General features: G+C 43.1%; 1 protein-coding gene across 1 annotated transcript in view; it reads right to left on the bottom strand.

Annotated features, from left to right (window-relative positions):
- THSD7B (thrombospondin type 1 domain containing 7B) overlaps positions 1-22,389 on the bottom strand; it is a 593,888-nt gene that overhangs the window by 319,998 nt on the left and 251,501 nt on the right. Inside the window, exons 6-7 of the mRNA XM_075317161.1 lie at positions 9,861-10,016; positions 9,407-9,607 (exon numbers count right to left, since the gene is read on the bottom strand). Of these exons, the coding sequence (XP_075173276.1) occupies positions 9,407-9,607; positions 9,861-10,016 (357 nt within the window). The remainder of the gene's footprint in view (positions 1-9,406; positions 9,608-9,860; positions 10,017-22,389) is intronic.

Here is a 22,389-nt window from a genome sequence, read left to right as displayed (position 1 = left end):
CCCCTTCCTCTCTGTACACACAGCAGTCTCCTCCTCCTCTCTGCACACACAGCAGTCTCCCCTTCCTCTCTGTACACACAGCAGTCTCCCCTTCCTCCTCTGTGCATACACGGCAGTCTCCTCCTCCCCTCTGCACACACAGCAGCCTCCTCCTCCTCTCTGCACACACCGCAGTCTCCTCCTCCTCTGTGCATACACGGCAGTCTCCTCCTCCTCTCTGCACACACCGCAGTCTCCTCCTCCTCTGTGCATACACGGCAGTCTCCTCCTCTCTGCACATACCACAGTCTCCTTCTCCTCTCCAGACACACAGCAGTCTCCTCTTCTCTGCACACACAGCAGTCTTCTCCTCCTCTCTGCACACACAGCAGTCTTCTCCTCCTCTCTGCACACACAGCAGTCTTCTCCTCCTCTCTGCACACATGGCAGTCTCCTCCTCCTCCTCCTCTCTGCACACACAGCAGTCTCCTCCTCTCTGCACACACAGCAGTCTTCTCCTCCTCTCTGCACACACAGCAGTCTCCTCCTCTCTGCACACACAGCAGTCTCCTCCTCCTCCTCCTCTCTGCACACACAGCAGTCTCCTCCTCTCTGCACACACAGCAGTCTCCTCCTCCTCTCTGCACACACAGCAGTCTCCTCCTCTCTGCACACACAGCAGTCTCCTCCTCCTCTCTGCACACACAGCAGTCTCCTCCTCCTCTCTGCACACACAGCAGTCTCCTCCTCCTCTCTGCACACGTGGCAGTCTCCTCCTCCTCCTCTCTGCACACACAGCAGTCTCCTCCTCCTCTCTGCACACACAGCAGTCTCCTCCTCTCTGCACACACAGCAGTCTCCTCCTCCTCTCTGCACACGCGGCAGTCTCCTCCTCCTCCTCTCTGCACACACCGCATTCTCCACCTCCTCCCCTCTGCACACACAGCAGTCTCCTTTTGCACACACAGTATCCGATATTGGATAGCACTCAGCCTACTGTTATACTATGGAGCAGTATCGATCAGTATATTTTTTTTCTCATGTTGACAAAACATTCACATGATGCTGCGTATTTTGGATCACGCGCACCCATTCAGGTCAATGGTGTGTGTAAGACATTGGACTGCACTCTGATGTCATCAGAGTGCAGTCTGATATATGTCTAAGGCACAACTCCTATGTAGGTGCAGACGCCAACTGTTGTGATATCACAAGTTTCAGTCCGTTATCTCTGACGTCACACGCTGGCTTTTTCGGATGAGCTGTGTTTCCGTTTTCTGGATCTCACCATTTGGCAGCATATTAGCTGGATATACTGGGAGAACGCATCTCTCCAACCTCCACGCACATGCTAGTTAGTACCGATAATCACGGCGCGGCTGAGCACTTTTCTGACCCTCTTGAGCGGCCGTGAATTGTAATATATTGTTATTTCATCCGCTTTTGTTTTATTTTTACATCTGCAGCATCATCTCGTATGTATCTCAGTAAAATGAGTCACGGGTGCTGGAGAAGCCTCGAGTGGCGGAGGCTCGGCTGTCTGAGATCTTGTCATTTCAGAGGTGAAAGGCGACAAACACTGGTCATTAATATGTATGTCCGGAATATGAATTAGGTCTGCACATGATGAGAATTATTTATGAGCTAAGAGGGGTCTAAGGAACCAGGTAAAAAAAGAAATGATATTCACCCACAATGTGCCCAAGCTGAGAAAGTGACGGGCCGATGCACCAATATCGAAGGCTGGATTCCATGTCCATGATTGTGCCCGTATTATTCCTGCAAAACGTAGACTCCATAAAGCCTAATTATAAGGATACTGCAACCCTGACCTTACAATAAAACTGAAATTTTATCCATTACCCACATTGGCAGGAAATGATCAGCAGGGCAGTCACCGATAGAGGGACTGTTTTAATGTTTTGGGTTGAGACCTGCAGGGCAGTCACCGATAGAGGGACTGTTTTAATGTTAGACCTGCAGGGCAGTCACAGATACAGGGACTGTTTTAATGTTTTGGGTTGAGACCTGCAGGGCACTCACCGATAGAGGGACTGTTTTAATGTTTTGGGTTGAGACCTGCAGGGCAGTCACCGATAGAGGGACTGTTTTAATGTTTTGGGTTGAGACCTGCAGGGCAGTCACCGATACAGGGACTGTTTTAATGTTTTGGGTTGAGACCTGCAGGGCACTCACCGATAGAGGGACTGTTTTAATGTCCTGGGTTGAGACCTGCAGGACAGTCACCGAGAGAGGGACTGTTTTAATGTTTTGGGTGGAGACCTGCAGGACAGTCACCGAGAGAGGGACTGTTTTAATGTCCTGGGTTGAGACCTGCAGGGCACTCACCGATAGAGGGACTGTTTTCACTTTTGGATTGAGAGTGAGACCTAATTGGCACGCACTTCAATTAGGAGTTTTGCTTTAAAGGATTGTCCACTACTTTTACATTGATGGCCTAATCATTAGGATAAGTCATTAATGTCTGATTGAGCAGGGTCCGACACCCGGCACTTCCACCGATCAGCTGTTGTCGGTGCCGCCAATAGCAGGTGGCCGGAAATGATCAGTGTCTGAGCTGCCCCGTCAACGGATAGCGACCGTGACCAGGTACTGAACATCCGCCCCTATTCAAAACCAATGGGCAGTGGATGTGCAGTACCCGGCCATGACTACTATCAAAAGACGGTGACGCTTCTGAACTGAGCATTTCCGGCTGCCTGCTCCTGCTCCTTACCATGGGGGTGCCGAGTGTCGAACCCCGACCAATCAGACATTAATGACCTATCCTAAGGATGGGCCATCAATGTTAAAATAGTGCACAACCTTTTTAAGGCCAGGGTCACACGAGTGTTGATTTTCTCATATGAATGTGATTTTTGGCAATGACGCTCAGAGTTTGATCCGAGTGTCGGCATAGTTCGATCTGATTTTCTTGGATGAAACACACTGCCAGGAGAAGATGGAAAATAAAATTTCTCCATCTTCTCCATCCTGAGATGTCATTCGAGTGCAGTCCGATGATTTCCACACACCCATAGACTTGTATAAGTGTGCGCCATCCAATTTTCCAATTTGCACTGAAAATCACAGATGTAGCACTTTTTTTGCTTGCGCCAAATTGGCATCAGAAAAAAAAATCACTAATTGACACTGTCCTACAGTATAACCTAAATCATCGGATACAGTGGTGAGAAGGTCTCAGGAATACAAAACTGAAGGTCTATTAAAGGACAGGTCATTAATATCAGGCAGGCTCCACATCTCCTTCATTGTGTGCTAAGCGTAGTTGATACTTTGCCAATTTGTTGGAAAGCCCTTCTGGGATTATGTTGATTTTGACCCACTAAAGGCACCATCACAATTTCCTCCCATAGACATTTTATTTTCTTCAGTGCCTTTCCAAAACCTTCCAAGACTCTTCACCCAACCATACCTCTTGCATTCCCCCTGAATGTGTGTCTGAATGTGGGAGGTTAGAGGAGGCCTCTGTCATGGATTGGCTAAGATGGCAGGGGAGACCTGAACTGGCCCTCAGACTGGAATCCCTGCACTGATCCTTCTCCCAGAGGTAGGCTTGATGGTAGCCAGGTCTGGGTCCCCAGCGTGTCCCTGTCTTCTCCCCATGCCCTGACCTAACTCTCACGTACCCCTAACCCTATGGGGCAGGACACGCTGAAATAACCCCTCACCTCCCAAAAGACACGGACAGGGGGTTGAACAGAAACTTGCTAAAACAGAAAAGAACCACAAGGGGCTTACAATAAAGGCACAGGGGGAAATAAAATATAAGGAAGGACGAAAGGTACACCAAGCAGCAGATCACAGGTCACCAAAGAGGATCACCAAGGATACCGGATATTCGCAAGAGCATGGGTAGATGCTATCTACAGAGACTTCCTAACAAACTCCCCAGCCTCAAATAGAGACCAGCTGTAGATAGTAATCAGAAACCTGACTCTGAGAAAAGGATTAACTCCTACACGGCTGGGAGCAGTGGACACAACTCAGCCGACGTCCGGCAGAGCTGAGCACAAAAGAGAAACCAGATTACCTGTCGGATTCTGCAATCTGAACAGGGTCCGATGCTGTTGCTGTCATCCGAGAGTGCGGATCCGATGGCAGGAGACTTTGGCAGCAGTTACAAAGTGAGGGAAAAGAGGCTGAGCTGCAAAACCAGACACTGCAAGTGCAAAAATTCTGTAGCGGCACCTAGTAAATAACGAATGGGAATGCTGCGGCCCCTCCAATTAGCTGAATGGTAAAGCTTAAATCGGACCTTCACTAATCTGACATTGATTAATTATTCATTCTGTAACCACCTTAGTCTATGCTAAGGAACAATTATTTATTTTGTGACCACCTTAAACGGTCTATAGCTCTGGATCTTCACAAGAAGAAGCAGGTCCTTGACGGCTCAAGCCTCTGTTTCTTTCTGTACTCAGACCCATAGGTGATATAGGGGTGGCACGGTGGCTCAGTGGTTAGCACTGCAGTCTTGCAGCACTGGGGTCCTGTGTTCAAATCCAACCAAGAACAATATCTGCAAGGAGTTTGTATGTTCTCCGTGTGTTTGCGTGGGTTTCCTCCGGGTTCTCCGGTCTCGTCCCCCCCCCATCACAATGACATACAGATAGGGAATTTAGATTGTGAGCCCCATTGGGGACAGTGATGTCAATGTATGTAAAGCGCTGCGGAATATGTTAGCACTATATAAAAATAAAGATTTATTTATTTTTATTTATACAAAATAAAGAACCTGCAACACTCCAATATTCAACTTTAGCTTTTTCTATATTCCCTTTTATTCTCGGTGGCTCAGTGGTTAGCACTATATCCTTGCAGCGCTGGGGTCCTGGGTTCGAATCCCCCAAAGGACCACATCTACAAAGAGTTTGTATATTTTCTTTGTTTTTGCGTAGGTTTCCTTTGGTTTCCTCCAATTCTCCAAAGACGCACTGCAAATTTCGATTGTGAGCCCCAGTGGGACCGTGATGATGATGATGATGTGTATGAAGCGCTGTGGAATTCTTAGCACTATATGAGCAAGTAAAACAAATATTCACAAAGTCACTCAAACAATTCCTTACAGGGTGTCTACTAATAGGTGGCAGTACACTGATATTTTTTGTCTCCTGCCGGATAGGGGCTAATTTGCATACTTTTTTATTCCGGAGGATCACTACATTACCCCCTCCTTATCAGCTGGCTCTCCACTAGGAGGATCAGCACCAATAGGTATCACCCCGACATTGCACCAGGCAGTCACCATTCTTAGCGCTGATGTCATTTCTACTAAAAAGACCTGGAACATCTCATGTCTTGTTAGTCTCTATACACACACACACAACACAAGGGTTAATGAATATTTCATTCTGCAGAACATTTGGGGACATGTTTCTTTTTTTTCTGCCTCCAGCGCGCCTTGGTTATGACTTGTCCTTAAAAACGTGGCACTTGCATCTTAGATGAGCCTGAAATTCAGCCGATGTCGTGAGACGTATATACATAGACGTCCCCTAATGTTGTTTGGATGTTCCTTCGCTCTAAGTGTTAATGTAATCTCTAAATTAATTATGAGTAAAGTAACATTTTAGGAACGGAGCGTAAAAACATTCACCGTTCTCCTGGGGTCTTTGTGACACTACAAAAAATGTTGCCCAAAAAAATGACATACGGTGCTGGCCATAAGTATTGGCACCCCTGCAATTCTGTCAGATAATACTCAGTTTCTTCCTGAAAATGATTGCAATCACACATTCTTTGGTATTATTATCTTCATTTATTTTGCTTGCAATGAAAAAACACAAAAAGGAATGAAACAAAAATCAAATCATTGATCATTTCACACAAAACTCCAAAAATGGGCCAGACAAAAGTATTGGCACCCTTAGCCTAATACTTGGTTGCACAACCTTTAGCTAAAATAACTGCGCACAACCGCTTCCGGTAACCATCAGTGAGTTTCTTACAATGCTCTGCTGGAATTTTAGACCATTCTTCTTTGTCAAACTGCTCCAGGTCCTTGAGATTTGAAGGGGGCCTTCTCCAAACTGCCACTTTGAGATCTCTCCACAGGTCTTCTATGGAGTTCAGGTCTGGACTCATTGCTGGCCACTTTAGTAGTCTCCAGTGCTTTCTATCAAACCATTTTCTAGTGATTTTTGAAGTGTGTTTTGGGTCATTGTCCTGCTGGAAGACCCATGACCTCTGAGGGAGACCCAGCTTTCTCACACTGGGCCCTACATTATGCTGCAAAATTTGTTAGTAGTCTTCAGACTTCATAATGCCATGCACACGGTCAAGCAGTCCAGTGCCAGAGGCAGCAAAGCAACCCCAAAACATCAGGGAACCTCCGTCATGTTTGACTGTAGGGACCGTGTTCTTTTCTTTGAATGCCTCTTTTTTTTCCTGTAAACTCTATGTTGATGGCTTTTCCCAAAAGGCTCTACTTTTGTCTCATCTGACCAGAGAACATTCTTCCAAAACGTTTTAGGCTTTCTCAGGTAAGTTTTGGCAAACTCCAGCCTGGCTTTTTTATGTCTCGGGGTAAGAAGTGGGGTCTTCCTGGGTATCCTACCATACAGTCCCTTTTCATTCAGACGCCGACGGATAGTACGGGTTGACACTGTTGTACCCTCGGACTACAGGGCAGCTTGCACTTGTTTGGATATTAGTCGAGGTTCTTTATCCACCATCCGCACAATCTTGCGTTGAAATCTCTCGTCAATTTTTCTTTACCTTCCACATCTAGGGAGGTTAGCCACAGTGCCATGGGCTTTACACTTCTTGATGACACTGCGCACCGTAGACACAGGAACTTTCAGGTCTTTGGAGAGGGACTTGTAGCCTTGAGATTGCTCATGCTTCCTCACAATTTGGATTCTCAAGTCCTCAGACAGTTCTTTGGTCTTCTTTCTTTTCTCCATGCTCAATGTGGTGCACACAAGGACACAGGACAGAGGCTGAGTCAACTTTAATCCATGTCACCCGGCTGCAAGTGTGATTTATTATTGCCAACACCTGTTAGGTGCCACAGGTAAGTTACAGGCGCTGCTAATTATACAAATTAGAGAAGCATCACATGATTTTTCAAACAGTGCCAATACTTTTGTCCACCCCCTTTTTTATGTTTGGTGTGGAATTATATCCAATTTGGCTTTAAGACAATTTTTTTTATTTTTTTTTCATTGAAGACAAATTAAATGAAGTTAATAACACCAAAGAATTTGTGATTGCAATCATTTTCAGGAAGAAATTGAGTATTATCTGACAGAATTGCAGGGGTGCCAATACTTTTTGGCCAGCACTGTAGTCTGTACCTATGGGGGTGATTCAGACTCCCGTCTCTGACTATATCAGATCCGACCTTGAAGCATAGTGATTCCAGACTTTTATCACAAGACTGGATAAGCTCTTTAAGATTAAAGGATCGGGCATGTTGAACATCAAGATGCCTGATCCTTTTTTTTCTCTGGAGCGGATACATCGCCGATCGTGGTGACATCGGTGGGTTTGGCAGATGATTATCTGCACTCTTGTATCACGACAGATCACATCTGCTCATAAATTACCACTTTTTTCTTCAAAGTTGCAGAATGAAAATATATTCCTAGCGCTGTAGAAAGTGTAACATTCTCGATTTCATGCACCGAGCAGAGTAAGACATAAACCACAATATATATGTGAACCGGCGTCCAAGCAGCCGCTGAAACTAATTCTTTTTTATTACATATATCAGTAACCCCTGCCACGATAATAAGCAACGCGCTGATTCCCAGGACAATCGTTAATCAAAATCTGCTCTGTGCCCGCGCTCTGGGGATGGAAGTGTACAGGATTAACCTTCTATAATCCACAGCACAAGGAACGTCTGCCCTTGGCATTAATGACCCATTGTGGTGCATTAGATGGCGGCACTTTATACATCCAGTGTGCAGAGTTAATAGGCAGCGAGTATTGTCGCCAGCTTGTCATTTTTGGACATTTTTTTCCATCTCCAAGCTAAGAAACGTAAATGTTGATTGGACGAACCAGGTCAGGTGATGTGTATTTGTGTAGTTACGGGGGCAAGGGGGGTGCACTATCGGGAGACAACGCCCTTTACGACAGGGTAGGGCGACATTAACTGAAAAAGGTAAAAGAAGAATTAAAGCGAATGGGAAGCCATTATATTCCAGTGCTGTCACATTACAGAGCTGCAATCTCCCGGGAGGCCAGAAGTACAAGAAGACACGACCGAGGTGAGGAGGTTGAGCCCGACCACCACTGAGCAAGTTACAGAAGTACAAGGAGATTAGTGCTCAAAGACACAGCCGAGGTAAGGAGGCTGAACCTGACCACCACTGAGCAAGACACAGAAGAACAAGGTGTTCAGTGCTCAGAGACACGGCCAAGGTGAGGAGGCTGAACCTCGACCACCACTGAGCAAGACAAAGTGCAAGGTGTTAAGTGCTCAGACTCTGCCAAGGTGAGGAGGCTGAACCCACCCACCACTGAGCAAGACAAAGTACAAGGTGTTCAGTGCTCAGAGACACGGCCAAGGTGAGGAGGCTGAGCCCCGACCACCACTGAGCAAGACACAGAAGAACAAGGTGTTCAGTGCTCAGAAACAAAGGCAAGGTGAGGAGGCTGAACCCAACAACCACTGAGCAAGACACAGATGTACAAGGTGTTCAGTGGTCAGAAACAAAGCCGAGGTGTGGAGGCTGAACCCGACCACCACTGAGCAAGACAAGGTGTTCAGTGCTCAGAGACGTGGCCAAGGTGAAAAGGGTGAGCCCAACCACCACTGAGTAGGACACAGAAGTAGAAAGTGTCCAGTTTTCAGAGACACGGCCGAGGTGAGGAGGCTGAGCCGCGATCACCACTGAGCAAGACACAGAAGTACAAGGTGTTCAGTGGTCAGATACATGGCCGAGGTGAGGAGACTAAACCCGACCACCACTGAGCAAGACACAGAAGAGACACAGCCGAGGGGTGGGGACTGGACCTGACCGCCACTGAACAGAACATACAAGTGGAAACGTCAAGATTGGGCCAGTCTTGATGTTTCCACTTCTGTGTTCTGTTCAGTGATGTTAAAAAACAGTAAGTAAAGATTTTGATGTCAATAAAACGAAATGTTTCTACATTAAACCGATAACATTTCACAACATTGTAATATTCTGCTTCATCCTTTTCCTATATCAACCCTACCATATTCACAAAGCCACTCTGACACGTCTACAAGGACACTAGGTATAGGACGTCCTCCAGAAGGAGACACCAGAGACTGTGTCTTCTTTAGGAGAGTTCATCTGCACACTCGTCCCGGTGAGCATCGCACCGGCTGGATCTCCACAATGTATCATCAGCACCTTCCGAAATTAAATATCTGTTACACAGTCCTCCGAAACCATAGAGTGATAATGCCCTAGAGACTCACCATTCTCCCCCCGGCAGGTTGTGTTTATGTCGTATTTTCCATGCCCGCACTCTCCATTTTCAGGCACGCAGTGTAACTGTCCCGATACCTCCCATCGATGGCACACGGGATCCTCACACGGGACCGATTCCACTAGATGGGGACAGTTTCCAGCGGGGGTCGAGGGCTCTGCTAGAACTTGTCTTCTTCTGAATTTAAAGCCTAAAAAAGAAAAAAAATGTTTTTCTCCATCAAAAAAACCCTGTTTACTCTCAGATATAATGTGTCAAGTTTACATTTCAAGATTCCATAGGCACCTGTATCAAAATGTTGCATTTATGGGCAATTCCTAAGGTGAGGTCCAGATATAAGAACACTTTTGGGGGATTGTTACTGTTTTTGGGGCTGTTTTTGCATATGCAGATGATTAAAACCTGAACAAATATTTTTTTTTTATAAGGAAGAAAGAACAAACCTTTCCTCCCATGAGGTTCCAGACAGTTTTCATGTATACATGGCCCCCAGTCTGTCCATGGAGACAACGAGCAATCTGACGGACAGGGGAGGTTGCACAGCTGAACCGTCGACAGTGCCGGCTTCTCACAAAACTCCGACTCTACCGGCCTGAAAACTAAGCAAGACAAGACAATGGTTAGGACATAAAATATAGAAACATTTCCGGGTTCACATCATTAGTAATAACAAGGGTTTAACTACAACAGAATGTGTCTCCACCATACAGAAACATAAGATCTTGTACCTCAGTTTGAAATTGGTAACAGGACAGCCCCCACTTACCATTTATAATCCTGACCCATTTGATCAGAGCATCTTCTTCCACATCACTGAAGGGGACATTCTAAGCAATGGAAGAAGGTGTTCTGGTCAGATGAGACGAAAGGAAATATTGTTGGACAAAATGCAAAATGTTATGTGTGGTGGAAAACTAATGCTGCACATCACCCTGAAAACACCATCCCCACTGTCACACATGGTGGAGGTAGCATCCTGCTGTGGGGAGGCTTTTCTCCAGCAGAGGCAGGGAAGCTGGTCAGTGTGGATGGGAAGATGGATAGAGTTAAATACAGGGCAATCCTAGATAAAAACCTGTTAGAGGCTGCAAAAGACCTGAGACTGGGGCGTAAGTTCACCTTCCAGAAGGAAAAGGACCCTAAACATCCTGCAGAGCTACAATATAATACAAAGCTATGAATAACATTTCAAGAAACTGTGAGAGTAACCAGAACCAAAATTTGCCCATTCTCAGGATCATAACATTCTGGTCAGTGATTTATGTGCTAATGCTGGTTTAAGGGATAAAATTTGTCCATAAGGAAACCTATCGGCCATCCAATGTTCCCGGGGAAATACGATATGCAAATAGTAGAGTTGAGTAAATCTTCCGAAAATCAGTTTATGCAGATTTTCTCACTTCAAGGGTGAGATCCAATTTGCAACAGATTAATCTCAGCATAAAGAGCCTGCTAGCAAGGGGTTAAAAAAAAATATATATATATATATTTTAAAAAGTTGCTGTTCCTCTTCAGAAGGAAAAATCATGCTGCAAGGGTCTCTAAAAGGGTCAATACGATTGCTGCTTCCAATTGATGCCACAAGAAAACATGCACAATATTTGCTACAAATTTTGCTAGTGTCCAAATTTTGGGGGATTCAAATTGAGCAAATTCTTAGGGCTGGTGTTAAAAAAAGCCAAATGCTCATGGTCACCTCTCCGATCCTCCCCATATGTGTCCCACAACCTCCACTTCTCTCCCTTCCTCCAATTGTCTTCTCTATATAGATGTGCACCATGCACCAAGTAAGTGCGCAGGGCACAGTCATCAGCGGAGCAGCCAGAAAACCAAAAAGAAGGAAGAAGGACCAGTAAGTGGAGGGCAGAGGAGAGGTTTATTGACTTTTTAATTTCAGCCCTTATAAATTGTATAAATCGAATACCCCAAAAATTCACATTTTAGCTAAATTTGTTAGCAAATGCAATTCTTTTGGAATGGATTCACTCATCTCCAGTGAATACATCATCAGAGTCTCTGGCGCCATCTTTTGGAAGCAGCAATCTTATAAGTCTATATCGTCCCATACCACAAGATTTGCCCCTCTGAAGATGAGCGAAAACCCCGAAACAGCTCTTTGGAAATCCAGATTTTGGTTCTTTAAAAAAGTTCAATATTGATTTCTTGGATCGCTACTTCCAATCTTCCGAATGGCGGCACAAGAGACCCTGTTCCCTTCCGATTTGCAAATATTGTTGGTTTTATTATTGCCCATAGGGGTCTTTTTTCGTGCAAATTCTTCCGATATATTTTCCATTTTGTGTAGATTATATTTGTGAAGCAGAAGGATCCTGGAAGAACATGGCCATCACTATCTTCCAAGGTTGCTGCAGTGTAGTCCGCGGCGCGATTATCTTTATCAAGGTTTCTACTTAGTCTAATTTTCGGGAGGTAAACGATCAAATCTGAGTCTAAAAACATTATTCCTAAGCAGATATTATCCGCCTCCCATCCAGATAATACGAGCCTGGTGGTTGTCAGCCGTAAGAAGCAGAAAGAATTGTTTAGAATCCGTTCAGTGCATTTTCTGTAAGATAAATCCACATCTGAGCCGGGAAACGCTCATTTCTCTCAATGCGCCAAGTGAAGCTTTGTCTTGATAAGAAAAGACGTTCTCTACAAACAACAGGGCTGAGGATTGGGACTTTACCGCCGTCTATATATCCATCTAAAGCTCTGAAAATGTAGAAACTTGACATTCACCGCATACGCGGCATTTATCTATTCTAATCAGCGACGACGCGCAACTGCAGGGCTGATTTTGTTTCTAAACTTTCTAAACTGAAGAATCTTGGGCAGTTACTAAAAACTTCCGGCACTACAGAAAACACAACACAGACGAAATATAAAGAGGTCATGCAGGTGTATTAGGCGGAGCAATCACATGAGCAAGGCGATCCGACCCTAGGAAACTGAAAAACACTTTTTTTTAAAAAATTCTTGAAAAATTCAAAAATTCCTAAATACTGCAGTTTTTACATTGCCTTCTAGAGCACAAAAATATCTCCTATAAGGGTTTCTCTAGGGTCGTCACCTAAAAAAAGGCAACCACAGACAGACATGGCACATGTTAATCTGCTACGCGGCTTCCTGGATTTCACCCTTCAACTCCTATACTGAGATCTGAAGTTACAACAGGGTCCCCTGGGTTGTATCCACAAAGTAGCTGATGATGAGTTTGAGAGATGAGTGGTAAAAAAGAGCAAGTGCAATAATTGGGGCGTTACAAGCATTAGAAATATATATTTCTGGTGATCTGGCAAAGTCTGGGGAATAGAGGTACCAGAAGGTCCACAGAGAAGAGGCAGAGATCTGAGCTTACAACAGTGTCCCCTGGGTTGTATCCACAAAGTAGCTGATGGTGACTTTGAGAGAGGACAGTAAAAAAGAGTGAGTGCAATAATTGGGGTGTTATAAACATTAAAAATATATATTTCTGATGACCAGGCAAAGTCTGGGGAATAGCCAAGATCAGGTACCGGAAAGTCTGCAGAGAAGAGTCAGAGAGCTGAACATACAACAGGGTTCCCTGGGTTGTGTCCACAAAGTAGCTGATGGCAAGTTTGAGAGAGGAGTGGTAAAAACAGCAAGTGAAATAATTGCAGTATCAAAAACAGTAAATAAAAATAAATGTAGCGTGACAAAGCAAAGCCAGGGGAATAGCCAAGATCAAGTACCAGAATGGCCGCAGAGAAGAGTCAGAGATCTGAGCTTACAACAGGGTCCCCTGGGTTGTATCCACGAAGATGATGGTGAGTTTGAGAGAGAAGTGGTAAAAACAGTTAAACAATGTATTAATATAGGGTGACAAAGCAAAGTCAGGGGAATAGCCAAGATCACGTACCAGATGGTCCACAGAGAAGCATCAAAAATTGTAACTTACAACAGGGTGTCATGGGTTGTGTCCACGAAGTAGATGATGGTGAGTTTGAGAGAGGAGAGGTAAAAACAGCAAGTAAAATAACTGGAGTGTCAAAAACAGTAAATAAAAAACAAATAGGGTGACTAGGCAAAGTCTGAGGAATAGTGAAGATCAGGTACCAGAAGGCCAACCAGAGAAGAGGCAGAGATCTGAGCTTATAACAGGGTCTCCTGGGTTGTATCCACGAAGTAGCTCATGGAGAGTTTGAGAGATCAGTGATGAAAAGAGCATGTTCAATAATTGGGGTGTTATAAACATTAGAAATATACATATATAATTTCTAATGTTCATATATATATATATATATATATATATATATATATATATATATTACCAAAAGTTTGGACACACCTTCTCATTCAAAGAGTTTTCTTTATTTTCAGGACTCTGAAAATTGTAGATTCACATTGAAGGTAGCAAAACTATGAATTAACACTCAAAAAAGTGTGAAACAACTGAAAATATGTCTTATATTCTAGGTTCTTCAAAGTAGCCACCTTTTGCTGTGTTTACTGCTTTGCACACTCTTGGCAATCTCTTGATGAGCTTAAAGAGGTAGTCACCGGAAATCGTTTTCCAACAGTTTTGAAGGAGTTCCCAGAGATGCTTAGCACTTGTTGGCCCTTTTGCCTTCACTCTGCGGTCCAGCTCACCCCAAACTATCTTGATTGGGTTCAGGTTTGGTGACTGTGGAGGCCAGGTCATCTGGCGTAGCACCCCATCACTGTCTTTCTTAGTCAAATAGCCCTTACACAGCCTGGAGGTGTGTTTGGGGTCATTGTCCTGTTGAAAAATAAATGATGGTCCAACTGATTGACCTAGCTGTGTGGCATGGCACATTGTCCTGCTGGAAAAAACAGTCCTCAGAGTTGGGAAACATTGCCTGAGCAGAAGGAAGCAACTGTTTTTCCAGAATAACCTTGTATGTGGCTTGATTCATACGTCCTTTTCAAGGTTTAATCTGCCCAATTCCAGCCTTGCTGAAGCATCCCCAGATCATCACAGATCCTCCACCAAATTTCACACTGTGGCTTGTACGCCTCTACAGGACTCCGTCTAACCATTAGATGACCAAGTGTTGAGCAAAGCTGAAAAGAACAATGTGCTATGCCACACAGCTAGGTTAACCAATGTGTGGATGAAGGAGCACCACATCAAAACCCTGTCATGGCCAGCCCAATCTTCAGACCTGAACCCCATTGAAAACCTTTGGAATGTAATCAAGAGGAAGATGGATAGTCACAAGCCATCAAACAAAGAAGAACTGTTTACATTTTTGCACCAGGAGTGGCATAAGGTCACCCAAAAGCAGTGTGAAGACTGATGGAAAGCAGCCAAGACGCATGAAAGCTGTGATTACAAATCATGGTTATTCCATAATATATTGATTTCTGAATCTTCCTGAGTTAAAACATTATTAGTATTGTTCTTTCTAAATGATTATGAACTTGTTTTCTTTGCATTATTTGATGGCTGAAAGCAATTCATTATTTTGTTATTTTGACCATTTCTCATTTTCAGAAAATAAATACAAAATGTATTGCTTGGAAATTCGGAGACGTCAGTAGTTTATAGAATAAAAGAACAATTTACATTTTACTCAAAAATATAAAGAGAAAAATCAGAAAAACTGACAATTTGGAAGTGGTCTCCTAATTTTTACCAGAGCTGTGAATAATAATAATAATAATAATAATAATAATAATAATAATAATTATTATTATTATTATTATTATAATAAAAAAAAATTATAATAATAACAATAATAATAATAATACTAATAATAACAACAATAATAATTAATAATATAAAAAAATAATAACATCCTGTGTATAATAATAATAATAATAATAATAATTAATAATAATAAGTAATTATAGTAATAATAATACTAAATATTAATAATAATTATAATAATAAAAAATAATTATAATAAAAATAATGCTAATAATGACAATAATAATAATTAATAATAAAAAATATAACATCCTGTGTATAATAATAATAATAATAATAACAATAATAATAATAATAATAATAAAAATCCCCTTTTTTGGGCTCAGTATTAACCAAATTCTGGCTTTAGCTGATTGATAACCTTATGATTCTCCACATGATGCAGTATATGGGATATATTCTATCCAAGAAGGAGCTGTATTAATTGGTGATATCCGGGGAGCAGCAGCGCGACTTCTACTTATTAAAATTTGGAGTGAACTTTCTCCCATCTTTATTTACTACCTCATAAGAAATTCTGCAGTCACCAGCAGAAGCGTCTGGGCAGTTCATGCGAGAAAAAAAAACTTATTCCAGTATTATTCATATATAGCAATTACATAATAATACCAGCGCTGGCCCCAGGAGAGCTGATAGGAAATTTCTCTCTAATTGATATAATTTTGCAGGATATTATCGTACGGTAACACAATACGCCCGGACTCATCGCCGCTTGGGTCTCAGACAATGGAACAAAACTGTCAGACTACTTAAAAATACTTCTAGATGCTTCTAAAATTGAGCACATGCAGAATTAGTAATAATAGGCGCATACGCTTCCGGCATTGGGAGTAATTACATACTTGTAAAATTGAGATGATAACAGCCCAGATGTATCTAAATGGCCCAACTCCGATCCAAGAAAAACATTAATTTGCCTCAAAGTTCTCATAATTACCTATAAATGTAAGTGGAGCTGGAACGGGGAATCGGAAGCTTAAACTCGGACCAATTATCTTCTACCTATATTTAATATATGTATGAAGCTCGTTACTTCTACATGGATGATGCTCGATGGGGAGGGGGGTAATTATCTCTTAAGGCAGCACTCCTGCAAAAAATGTTTTGCCTCTCTAGGGCTGTATGCCATCTTAATCCCTTCTTGCTTTCTAATATGGTTTCCTCATTTTGGGATCTTTTTTTTTTTTAGATGCATGCAATTGGGGCTAAATATCATTTTTGCAATCTTGGTTTCATTAAAAATGTTGCAGCATTTGTCTTTCATAACCAGTGGTTTAACTAGAGATTGATGGTATAATGTCTCCCTTTCCTGGTATAATATCCTCATTTCTTGGCCCCTTCCTGCTATAATGTCTTCCTTTTCTGTTATATTATCTTCCATCCTTGCCCCTTCCCTGGAATAATGTCTCCATTTCCTGGTATTTTATCCTCCATCCTTGGCCCTTTCCTGGGCTCCTTCCTGGAATAATGTCTTCCTTTCCTGGTATATTATCCTCCATCCTTGCCCCTTTCCTGGAATAATTCCTCCCTTTCCTGGTATATTATCCTCCATCATTGCCCCTTTCCTGGAATAATTCCTCCCTTTCCTGGTATATTATCCTCCATCCTTGGCCCTTTCCTGGGCTCCTTCCTGGAATAATGTCTTCCTTTCCTGGTATATTATCCTCCATCCTTGCCCCTTTCCTGGAAAAATTCCTCCCTTTCCAGGTATAATGTCCCCCATACTGGGCCCCTTCCTGGTATAAGGTCTCCCTTTCCTGGTATAATATCCTCCATACTTGGCCCTTTCCTGGTATAATGTCTTTCTTTATTAGTATATTATCCTACATCTTTGGCCCTTTCCTGGTATAATATCTCCCTTTCCAGGTAGAATATCCTCCATCCTTGGCCCCCTAAGGCTTTTTTCACATTGCGTTTCAGTGGCTCTGTCGGGGTATACGTCCGAAATCCCGCCCCTCCCCCCACAAAACGTGTTTCGGATGTATGCGCCGACAGGGCCATGGAGTATAATGGAGCAGACAGAGCAAGCATGTACTCTGTCTTGCACCATTTTCGGGTCTATATGCTTTCTGCAGGTGGATGCCCAGACGCAGCAGACTACACTCGGGTGTCCGCCTGCAAAAAGCATATATACCTGAAAATGGTGCAAGACAGAGCACACACTTTCTCTGTCTGCTCCATTATACTCAATGGCCCTGTCGTCGCATATGTCCAAAACACGTTTTGTGGGGGGAGGGGCGGGATTTCGGACATATGCCCCGACGGAGCCACTGAAACGCAATGTGAAAGGAGCCTTACTGGTATAATGTCTCCCTTTCCTGGTATAATATCGTCCATTCTTGGCTTTTTTCTGGTATAATATCTCCCTTTACAGGTAGAAAGTCCTCCATCCTTGGCCTTTTCATGGTATGACTTCCTTTCCTGGTATATTATTCTCCATTGTGGGCCCCTTCATGGTATAATATCTTCCTTTCCTGTTATGATATCCTCCATCCTGGGCTCTTTCATGGAATAATGCCTCCCTTTCCTGGTATATTATCCTCCATCCTTGGCCCTTTCATGGGCTCCTTCCTGGAATAATGTCTTCCTTTCCTGGTATGTTATCCTCCATCCTTGTCCCTTTCTTGGTATAATGTCTCCCTTTCCAGATAGAATGTTCCCCATCCTGGGCCCCTTCCTGATATAAGGTCTCCCTTTCCTGGTATAATATCCTCCATACTTAAACCTTTCCTGATATAATGTCTCTCTTTCTTAGTATATTATCCTACAACTTTGGCCCTTTCCTGGTATAATAACTCCCTTTCCAGGTGGAATATCTTCCATCCTTGGCCACTTACTGGTATAACGTCTCCGTTTCCTGGTATAATATCCTCCATTCTTGGCCGTTTCTTGGAATAATATCTCCCTTTCCAGGTAGAATATCCTCCATCCTTGGCCTTTTCATGGTATGTCTCCCTTTCCTGGTATATTATTCTCCATCGTGGGCCCCTTCATGGTATAATTTCTTCCTTTCCTGTTATGATATCCTCCATCCTGGGCCCCTTCATGGTATAATTTCTTCCTTTCCTGTTATGATATTCTCCATCCTGGGATCTATCCAGGTATAATGCCTCCCTTTCCTGGTATAATATGCCCCATCCTCCATATATTCCAGTAATGATGTCCTTGTTCTGTGGCTCTGCTCCAACAAATATAAATAATTCTACTCACCTTTACTTGCTCCCATGACAGGCGACGTCCACTTCCATAGATATCGCAGAAGATGGCAGCAGCATGCAAGCGATGGACAGTGCATGACATCACAGCCATGTGCTGCCAGTGACATCAGCCTCTGGTCTCTGATTGAATAGGATAACTGAAGTGAGCACTAATATATATATTATGAGTGCAAGCCAAAAATTACATACTATATACGGATAAGGCTGCACATCAAACTTAGATAATAGTATAATGCCTCAAGCATATGGACAAATATTGGAATATACAATGAAAAATGCTACTTGCTAATTTGAACATGTGAATAATGAATTGCATACCTGCCATGAATATTAGGAAAAAGGAGATATTTAGCAATCGCATTGATCAATGTAACTGAGCCCCAAGGCCTCGTCAAGGCATATCTCTATATTGGGGTCCCTAGCTCTGTGACCCTAACTGTGTGTCATCTTATTGCAATTAAAAACTGCTATGGGTGGAGAGGGGTAACTAAGGACTTTCTTATATAAGAAAGTCCTTAGTTACCCCTCTCCACCCATAGCAGTTTTTAATTGCAATAAGATGAATATAAGAAAGTCCTTAGTTACCCCTCTCCACCCATAGCAGTTTTTAATTGCAATAAGATGACACACAGTTAGGGTCACAGAGCTAGGGACCCCAATATAGAGATATGCCTTGACGAGGCTTGGGGCTCAGTTACATTGATCAATGCGATTGCTAAATATCTCCTTTTTCCTAATATTCATGGCAGGTATGCAATTCATTATTCACATGTTCAAATTAGCAAGTAGCATTTTTCATTGTATATTCCAATATTTGTCCATATGCTTGAGGCATTATACTATTATCTAAGTTTGATGTGCAGCCTTATCCGTATATAGTATGTAATTTTTGGCTTGCACTCATAATATATATATTAGTGCTCACTTCAGTTATCCTATTCAGTTATATGTAGTTTTTTTCTGAATGTGAACACAGCTCCGCCCCTTTCGGCCATGTTTTTTCCATCTCCTATATAAGAAAGTCCTTAGTTACCCCTCTCCACCCACAGCAGTTTTTAATTGCAATAAGATGACACACAGTTAGGGTCACAGAGCTAGGGACCCCAATATAGAAATATGCCTTGACGAGGCCTTGGGGCTCAGTTACATTGATCAATGCGATTGCTAAATATCTCCTTTTTCCTAATATTCATGGCAGGTATGCAATTCATTATTCACATGTTCAAATTAGCAAGTAGCATTTTTCATTGTATATTCCAATATTTGTCCATATGCTTGAGGCATTATACTATTATCTAAGTTTGATGTGCAGCCTTATCCGTATATAGTATGTAATTTTTGGCTTGCACTCATAATATATATATTATTGCTCACTTCAGTTATCCTATTCAGTTATATGTAGTTTTTTTCTGAATGTGAACACAGCTCCACCCCTTTCGGCCATGTTTTTTCCATCTCCTATATAAGAAAGTCCTTAGTTACCCCTCTCCACCCATAGCAGTTTTTAATTGCAATAAGATGACACACAGTTAGGGTCACAGAGCTAGGGACCCCAATATAGAGATATGCCTTGACGAGGCCTTGGGGCTCAGTTACATTGATCAATGCGATTGCTAAATATCTCCTTTTTCCTAATATTCATGGCAGGTATGCAATTCATTATTCACATGTTCAAATTAGCAAGTAGCATTTTTCATTGTATATTCCAATATTTGTCCATATGCTTGAGGCATTATACTCTGGTCTCTGATTGGCTGGAAACATATATTGCAGTGCAGGAACCGAGCCAGTCTCTGAGCTGCAATACATTTCAGGTGAATGTGTGTTCTTGGACATACAGCTATCTGAAGTAGCTGCTGGTGTAAGTAGGCCCCATCCAGCAGGAGCCCAGTCATGGCCACACTGTCTTGTAAGAGAAAACTGAGCAGAACCACTACATTTTTGAGAAGTATTTGAAGAGTTTCTTATCAGTTTTCACTTAGGCTACTTTCACACATCCGGTTTGAGCAGTGCGTCTCAATCCGGCTGTGAAACCTATGCAACGGATGCGGCGAAAACACCGCATTCTTTGCATAAGTTTTTACATGCGGCCCGTCCGTTTTTTTCCGGTTGCGGCATGCTACTGAGCATGCGCAGTGGAAGAAACGCATGCGGCGGCCGGATGCGTTTTTTCCGAATCGCGACGCATCCGGCGTCCATAGGCATGCATTGAAGAATGCGCCGCGGCGCGATGCAGTTTTCTTGCCAGAGCAAAAAACGTTGCAGGCAACGTTCCATCCGGCCGCGGCATCGGCTAAATCTGCCGCATGCGGCAAAAACCGGACCGAACGTAAGCCCATGCGGCACAATACGGCACTAATGTAAGTCTATGCAAAAAAAACCGCAACCGGCGGCAAAAAAAAACGGTTGCGGTTTTTCTGCAGAGCGCCGTATTGTGCCGCAGAGCAAAAACCGGATGTGTGAAAGCAGCCTTAGTTTCTAACTCCTCGAAAAATATTCAGCATGCACATAGCCAGCTCCTGCTCCGAAATGTCAGCAGGAAGACTCAGGCATTAATATAGCAAAGTGTTATGCCATAAAACTGGAATAAAAAAAAGAAATAAAAATTGCTGCAAATTTTTGTTGCACAACGTGGGGCCGCACAAAAAAGGTTGTGACTTTTCTCGCTAGTTTTTAGCACTTTTGACAAAATAGGAGGAGCTGGGGAGGAGTTGGGACGAGGCATGGCTATGCCCACCCATTAAATTCATGGATAGTGGCGGTGTGTCTTATGATAGAAATATTTATTTCTGGCAAGGTGCAAAAAAAAACTTTTAATGAATTTGGTGCATCTTATTCCTGTACTCACCTCATTACGACTGGTATCGTACCCAAAGGGTCAACATACCCTACACACCTTTTTTTCGGGCGAGTTTGGAGTGGTTTTGCCTAATTTTCTGCTTAAAAATCTCATTAGTTTCCCCCACCTGGAATAAATATTGTGCATTAACCCATAGCTCCCAACCGTCCCATATTCAGCGGACTGTCCCGATTTGTGGCTCAGTCCTGTTGTCCTGACAGTCAGGGATTTTGTCCCGACTTCCTCACCTTGCCAGTATTCTCCTCACCTCTCCTTTCTAGCATTTCCCTCGGCATCTCACTGAATGAGCAAAAACCAAAGAACCAATTCCCACTTCTCTGATCCTCCAGAGACTGGACCTCAAGACCTTGATGTTTATAGGCAGGAGCCCTAGTTATGAGCCACAGCTTACACTGAAATAGATAAGAGAATTTGGTCATCTTGACCTGTATTGCAGGCAGGGAGCCTAGAAGCAGATTATTCAGGTACATAGAGATACATCTGTACACAGCAGTGTGTCTTTATGTCCCTGTATTCTAGAAGTGAAGAAAAAAAACCAGATTTTTTTTGTTCCTATATTACTGCTAAAAGTAATGAGAAACAATTACTAAAATCTTTTTTTTTTTAATATGCCCCACGACTCAAATCGCAACCCTAAACGTTGCAGGCAGGAGCTAAGCCGAGAGCCACAGGCTCTGCTGATGTCACTGGGAGAATATATTATTCTTGAAGCTGCACTGCAGGCTCTGATTCCACAAGCAGTACACAGTATTTATCCAATACGTGAACACGGATTTACAGACACAAAACAGCCAGAGGTCGAATAGCGAAACTTTCATCAACATGACAAAGTTCTGGCTATGAATGAACAAACAAACAATAAATCTATTCCAAATAGAAATGAGCAAAATGGACAGATGACGTCGCTCCAGCCCTGGATGATGAAAACCCACCGGAAGGTGAGAGATTCGCAGTCTCCTGTCCAGCCAACAGGTACCACTGGACTGGACTGGAGTCCCATGAATCATCTATCTCTAGTCTCAACCGTCCTGGATACAGTGGACAGTCCCGGGGCATCTGCTAAATGTCTCTCATTGCCAAGTGGGTGTGGCTTGGGGTGTGGTCAAAACTTACAATGGCGCCTACTGCATAGTTTGTCCCTCTTTCTGTTCTTCAAAAAATTGGGAGGTACGCATAAACCCATGAGAGTAAGAAGA

Source organism: Anomaloglossus baeobatrachus, chromosome 7 (assembly GCF_048569485.1).
Source record: "Anomaloglossus baeobatrachus isolate aAnoBae1 chromosome 7, aAnoBae1.hap1, whole genome shotgun sequence".
NCBI classification, from domain to species: Eukaryota; Metazoa; Chordata; class Amphibia; order Anura; family Aromobatidae; genus Anomaloglossus; species Anomaloglossus baeobatrachus.
Note: the sequence above shows the minus strand (reverse complement) of the source record. Positions and strands in the feature narration are given on the sequence as shown.